Source organism: Calidris pugnax, unplaced genomic scaffold, assembly GCF_001431845.1.
Source record: "Calidris pugnax isolate Ruff unplaced genomic scaffold, ASM143184v1 scaffold341, whole genome shotgun sequence".
Taxonomy (NCBI): Eukaryota; Metazoa; Chordata; class Aves; order Charadriiformes; family Scolopacidae; genus Calidris; species Calidris pugnax.
Window position 1 is genome coordinate 407800 of NW_015091149.1, and position 6630 is coordinate 414429.

General features: G+C 69.8%; 1 protein-coding gene across 1 annotated transcript in view; it reads left to right on the top strand.

Moving 5' to 3' along the window:
* Window positions 1-1824: 1824 nt before the first annotated feature.
* Window positions 1825-6630, top strand: part of PLEKHH3 (pleckstrin homology, MyTH4 and FERM domain containing H3) — a 7036-nt gene continuing 2230 nt past the window's right edge. Inside the window, exons 1-11 of the mRNA XM_014959065.1 lie at window positions 1825-2224; window positions 2881-2969; window positions 3161-3355; window positions 3544-3701; window positions 3825-3948; window positions 4088-4385; window positions 4472-4679; window positions 4908-5044; window positions 5164-5284; window positions 5820-6269; window positions 6342-6533. Coding sequence (XP_014814551.1) covers window positions 2903-2969; window positions 3161-3355; window positions 3544-3701; window positions 3825-3948; window positions 4088-4385; window positions 4472-4679; window positions 4908-5044; window positions 5164-5284; window positions 5820-6269; window positions 6342-6533 — 1950 coding nt within the window. The 5' untranslated portion in view covers window positions 1825-2224; window positions 2881-2902. The remainder of the gene's footprint in view (window positions 2225-2880; window positions 2970-3160; window positions 3356-3543; window positions 3702-3824; window positions 3949-4087; window positions 4386-4471; window positions 4680-4907; window positions 5045-5163; window positions 5285-5819; window positions 6270-6341; window positions 6534-6630) is intronic.

Below are 6630 nucleotides of genomic sequence, written 5' to 3' on the forward strand. Positions count from 1 at the left end.
GCGGGGGCCGCTGTCGGCCGGATCCCGGTGCGGGGCCCTTGCGGGGGCCGCGGCGGCGGGACCCGGGCGCCCGACGGGTTCTGTGGGGCGGCCGAAGCCGTGGCGCCGCCAGGCCGGTGGGGGCCGGTGCTGCCCTGCCCGTGGCGGCTCCTCGGGGCAGGAGCCGTGGGGCTGGCACTGGCCGGGTCCCGCACCGGGGCCGTTGCCGGGGTGAGGTTGGCCGGGGTGCGGAGGGTCCCCGCGGGACGGGTTCCTCGGGTCCTACCGGAGGAGGCCGGGGCCGATCCCGGCCCGTAGCGCCCCGGGAGCACGTGCCGGGCGCGGGGAGCAGGCCTGGATCTCCCCGCTCCGGCTGCTTCCTCCCTTTTGGGGAAACGGAGCGGCGGAAACCGGCGCTTCCTCTGGCCGGGGCTGCGTGGGGAACGGCTGATAGCACGGGGGCGGCGGGGGGGGAACCCCGGCTCCCGGGGGTTCCTCCTGCCCGTCCCAGCTGCCTCCTGCACCCGGAGTCACGGGGCCCTGTCCCTCCCCGGAGGGGACGTGGGGGTTGGTGACAGCTCGGTTCCGCTTGCTGCACCCCCTCTCCCCTGCCCACCCTGGGGTCTGTGGCACGGCCCTGGGCTGCGCAGAGCTGGGGGCATCCCTGCCACCCCCCACCCTGCTGGCCATCCCATGTGGGTCCCCTTCCCCAGTGGTGCCAGCCCCATGGGACAGCGGGCAGTGGGGACAGTGGCAGGGCTGGAGCGGGGTCCCCCGGGCACCGGTGGCAGTGCCAAGAGCACAGCAACGGCAGGAGCCGTCTTGGAGCTTCCTGTGGCCCATGGGCCACGCTGGCTCCGGAGGTCCGGGCTGGCGTGGGCGGCTGTGACGCCAGCTCCCCAGGGAGCCCTTTGCCGGGGCCGGGGGGTCCTTGGAAACCCACAAGTTTGGCCACCCCTTCCTGGGAGCGTGGGAGCAGCTGCCCCAGCGCTGCCACCGCAGCTCCTCTCCCGGTTATTTATATCCCTGAGAAGGAGCCGGCCACCGCTGCCTCCTCCTCCTCCTCCTGTGGGCCGTGGCTGAAGAGCTGGGCACTGTCTCCGTGCCCACAGCCGTGTGGGAGCACGGAGGGCCCTCCCTGGCAGTGGGACAGTCACTGCAGGAGCTGGCACGGTGCACGGTGCCAGGGCTGCATGGCAGGTGCCTTAATGCCACGGGTCAGGGGTGCCCGGCCCTGCCCCACGGCATAGCCGTACCTGCAGCAGCTCCCCCCTCCCCGCCCCCCCCCCCCTCCTCCTCCTCCTGTGGGCCGTGGCTGAAGAGCTGGGCACTGTCTCCGTGCCCACAGCCGTGTGGGAGCACGGAGGGCCCTCCCTGGCAGTGGGACAGTCACTGCAGGAGCTGGCACGGTGCACGGTGCCAGGGCTGCATGGCAGGTGCCTTAATGCCACGGGTCAGGGGTGCCCGGCCCTGCCCCACGGCATAGCCGTACCTGCAGCAGCTCCCCCCTCCCTGCCCCCCCCCCCTCTTCCTGTGGCTATTTTTAGCAGCCATCTCTTTTTCTTGGCGTTTCGTGGCGTGCTCTGGCCTGTCACGCCTCTGGCTGCCCCGTCGGGCTGCAGCTGGCAGGAGCGGCCATGCGTCTCCCCGGGCAGCATCCACCGGCGCTGCCGCGGCCCTGCACCCTGCCCACCCCGGTGCCTGCCCGTGCCTGGGCCCTGCCTCGTGTCCCAGCACGTGTGTCGGGGGCATCACGTGAGAGGCACCGTCCACGTCAAGTTGTGCTGCGGGAAGAGGAGGAGGAACCGGCCCCCGTGTCCCGCTGCTGGGCCAGGGACTTCCCTGTGCCGTGTCCCACCGCCGCGGGCAGGAAGTCAGCGGCCCCATTACAATGGGACTTTGTGCCGTAAGCGTATTACTCAGCACTGACCTTGTGCAATTCTGCACGGTATTCAGCCCGACGGGTCAGCTGAGGACGCGTGGCCAGTGTGCCCGGTGGCTGCCCCCGAGCCCCCCAGGGTGCCCCAGCTGCAGCCTGGGCTCCTGGGAGCACAGGGGCTTTCTGCTCCACGGCAGCAGGATGCGAGTCTGTCCCACTGGGCTGGCAAGGAGGCGAGCAGTCGTCGGGGGGACGTTTGGGGGGTGTCAGGAGGTGACCGTGGGACTGAGACTTCTCCTTCCCCCCCCAGGGGTCCCTGGAGGTGAGCCTGAGCCAGCCCACCCGCAGCAGCAGTGGCTCGGAGCGGTGAGTGACCCCCTGTCTCTGTCCTGTCGGGCGTCCCCCGCGTGGTGGTGTGGGAGCTGGGGCCCTGGCACGCGATGGTGGGACACGCTGGTGCCAGTGTGTGCCGTACCACCCTGCCCACGGGTGCTGTGTCCGTCCATTGGCTAAAGCAGGGGATGGCAGAGCTGGGACTCCCACTCTCCATCCCAATCCCTGGCGCATCCTCGGGCACGTCTCCATCCCTCTGCCATGCCGGATGGTTGGCTGCCGCCCGCTCAGCCGATGGGGCTGTCCGTGGCTCCTCCTGTGCCAGGAGGCTCTGCCGGGCCATGTCCACCGGCGGAGGCCGTGCCCTGGGGCAGCGTGTGCCCGGGGAGATGGGGTGCTGCAGCGCAGGGGCCTGCTCGCTCCCCGTCCTCCCAGTGCTGACGCTGCTGCCAACATTCCTTCCTGGTTGTTCATTTTCCGAATTCCTTGGCAGGGCCGCGACTGCAAACAGCTTATTTTTAGCCAGGGTCATCTGCACCCGATGGCTCTGCCGCGTTCCCACCGTGGGGCTGGGGGGTGCCCGGAGATCCTGGGGACCCAGCTGACCCCAGCCCCTGGGCTTGTCTCCCCTCTTGGGGGCTGTGGGAGGCACCCGTGGGCACCCAGGCTCAGCCCCGTGTTGTCCCCAGGTCCCTGCTTGTCGCGGAGGAGATGCGCAGCCTCATCGTGGAGAAGGGCCCGGGGCCAGTGGAGGATGACCCTGACGCTCTCGTGAAAGGTGGGCACAGGGGTCTCTGCCTCCGGAGCAGCCGGGGCTGGCAGGATTGTGCCCCAACTGTAGCTGGATCCCATCCCGGAGGGTCAGGGGGCACCAGCTGGGCTGGCGGGGAGCGGGCAGACCCTGGCCAGAGCCAAAGAACCATGGGGGTGGATGGTGCCAGCGGCGGGGGCTGACGTTTCCCGTTCCAGGCTGGCTGCAGCGGGAGGTGCGGGGTGGCATGAAGACCCCCTGGATCCGGCCTCGGAAGTACTGGTTTGTGCTGACGCCTGACTCCCTGGACTACTACAGCAGCAACGAGAAGGGTGCCCGGCGACTGGGCTCTCTCGTGCTCACCAGCCTCTGCTCCGTGCTCTGGCCGGACAAGCAGACCTACAAGGAGACGGGTAGGGTGTCTGCGCCCCTCCGTTGGGCTGCACCTCGTGTCCTGTGTCGCCCTCCCAGCCCCAGGAGGTCTCTGTCACCCTGAGGAGGGGCTGTGCCAAGCCCTGGGGTGCTGAGTAGCCTGGCTTGGGTGGGGGTCCTTGGGGTGAGGGCGCTGGGGGGCAGTGGGTGAGGTGTCTGTCCCTCGCAGGCTACTGGAACGTGACGGTGTTTGGCAGAAAGCACTGCTACCGCCTGTACACGGAGCACCTGAACGAGGCCGTGCACTGGGTGTGCGCCGTGCAGAAGGTCATCGACAGCAAAGTGCCCGTCCAGACGCCCACCCAGCTGCTCATGCGCGATGTTGAGGTGAGCCCGTGGCACAGGGATCCCGTGCCTGCAGCCCTCAGGGGCCTACATGCCATGGGGCAGCAGTGGGTGCCTGGGCCGGGCAGCCCCTCTGCAGCTCCTGCCATGGTTCCCCCCTCCCAGGAGCACTGTGGCAGCCCCGAGGTCCTGGAGCAGATCTACCGCTGCAACCCCATCCTGCGCTACACCAGCAGCCCCCTCTACGCGCCCCTCCTGCCCTTCCCCTACGGCAGCCTGGACCAAAGTGGTGAGGGGTGGGCGAGGGTCCCGTGCCCGGGCAGGGGGGAGCAATGGTGGGGCCGGGCTGGGCTCAGTACGGTGCCTGGCTGGCAGGGGGAGGGTCTGGGGAAACCCATGGGGCTGTTAACCCCCATCCTGTCCTGCAGCCCCCGGCCCCCGCAGCTACACCACGCTGCGCGACGAGGCCGTGAAGCTCTTCAACTCGCTGCAGCAGCTGGAGTCGGAGCGGGACCCGGTGCCGCTGATGCAGGGCGTCCTGCAGACCTGCCTGGACCTGCCGCCGCTGGTGGACGAGATCTACTGCCAGCTGGTGAAGCAGACCACGGAGCCGGCGGCGCCGGGCGGGCAGGGCGACCTGCACTACTGGCAGCTGCTCACCTGCATGAGCTGCACCTTCCTGCCCTCCCCGCCCGTCCTGCGCTTCCTGCGCTTCCACCTGGACAGGTAAGTGCTGGTGGAGCCGCCGGGCGTGGGGGCCCCCACTGGATGGGCATCGCTGTGACCCCCCCACTCCCTGGCATCTCCCGCAGGACAGAGAGCCGTTTCCCCACCTCGGAGATGGCCAAGTACGCCTGCTTCATCCGGGAGGCGCTGGGGAAGACAAAGGGGCGGGAGTGCGTGCCCTCCCTGGAGGAGATCCTGGTGCTGATGCGGCGGCAGGAGATGATCTGCACCGTGCACTGCCCGGGTGCACCCGCCTGCAGCGTGGCCATCAGCTCCCACACCACGGCCGAGGAGGTAAGGGGCCATCTCCGTGCCGGGCGGGGGGGCTTGGGACATTGTGGCACACGGGACTGGGAGGATGGGGTGCTATGAGGGGTGGGGATGCTCATGTGGGTCTCTCCCAGCCCAGCTGCGGTGGAGAGGGGCCGGGGGCTGCCTGTGACCTGTCTGTATCCCTTTGCAGCCCTGAGCGCCGCGGCCAGGGGTGCGCAGTCACCGTCGGTTGCCTTTGTCTCGCCCCAGGTGGCCCGGGAGCTGGTGTCGCGCCTGGGGCTGTCCCAGAGCCCCAACCTCTTTGCGCTCTACGAGCAGTCCCGGCGGCGAGAGCAGCCCGTGGCCAGCGCCACGCTGCTGGCTGACGTCCTCACCAGGTTTGAAAAGTAAATGTCCCGCTCTGCTGCCTACGGGGGAGAGGGGCTGGGGGGGCCCGGGAGTGGGAGGGGGACGGTGTGGGGGTGTCTGCCCCCCACACCGATGGGGCTGGTCCCTTCTGCTGCAGCCTGGCCGGGGAGGAGCGGGAGCAGGACCCGCCGTGTCGGCTCTGCTTCAAACACTACGGCTTCTTGGACACGGATAACGTCCCGCGTGACAGCCTGGAGTTCGCCCTCCTCTTCGAGCAGGTGAGAGCTGCACAGGGGTGGCTGTGCTGTGGTGGCTGTGCCAGGGTGGCCGTGCCGTAGTGGTTGTGCCAGGGTGGCCATGCCGTGGTGGCTGTGCCAGGGTGGCCGTGCCATAGTGGCTGTGCCGTGGTGGTTGTGCCATGGTGGCTGTGCCAGGGTGGCCGTGCCATGGTGGCCGTGCCGTGGTGGCTGTGCCAGGGTGGCCATGCCATAGTGGCTGTGCCGTGGTGGCCGTGCCATAGTGGCTGTGCCAGGGTGGCCATAGTGGCCGTGCCGTAGTGGCTGTGCCAGGGTGGCTGTGCCGTGGTGGCCGTGCCAGGGTGGCCATAGTGGCCGTGCCAGGGTGGCCGTGCCGTGGTGGCCATGCCGTAGTGGTTGTGCCAGGGTGGCTGTGTCGTGGTGGCCGTGTCGTGGTGGTTATGCCAGGGTGGCCGTGCCGTAGTGGCCGTGCCAGGGTGGCCATGCTGTAGTGGTTGTGCCAGGGTGGCCGTGCCATGGTGACCAAGCTATGCCAGCTCACCCTGCCCTCCCGCAGGCGCACGAGATGGTGCTGCGGGGCTACGTGCCCACGTCGGAGGAGACGCTGCAGACGCTGGCCGCCCTGCGCCTGCAGAGCCTCAACAGCGACTTCTCCACCCACGCACCCTTCCCGCGCCTGGAGGAGCTCTTCCCGCCCCACGTCCTGCACGCCCGCCTGCCGCCCCCCCGCCGGCGGACCCCCACCAAATGCCGGGGGGCTCGGCTGCGCGCGGGGCTGCTGGCTGGAGGGCTCTGGGGGCAAACGCTGGCCAAGCAGCGGGCGGAGCGGGACCAGCGGCTGCGGGGCCGGCTGCGGGAGGAGGGGGCCAGCACCATGGCTGCCATCGTGGAGAAGTGGAAGCTGCTGCAGGGCATGGGCCGGCCCGAGGCCATGGCCGCCTACGTGGCGCTGGTGCGGGAGTGGCCCGGCTTCGGCTCCACGCTCTTCGACGTCGACCTGCGTGCGGTGAGGCCCCGGCAGGGGAGGGGTGGGGGGCAGCCCCAAGGGTGGGCAGCCCTGACGCCCCTCTCCCCACAGAGCCCGGTGGGGGCCGGTCCCCAGCGGCTGTGGCTGGGCATCGGGGCCAAGGCCGTCTCGCTCTACAAGCCCGGGGAGCCTGAGCCCTTGGACAGCTTCTGCTACGGCCGCATCTCCTCCTTCGGTGCCTCCGACAGCAGCACTTTCCGCCTCTCCGTGGAGGACCGGGACCTGCTCTTTGAGACCTCCCAGGTACTGCCAGGGGCTGCCATCCCTCCATCCCTCCTTCTCTCCTTTCCTCCATCCCTCCATCCTTCTTTTCCCCCCCCCCATTCCTTCTTTTCCCCCC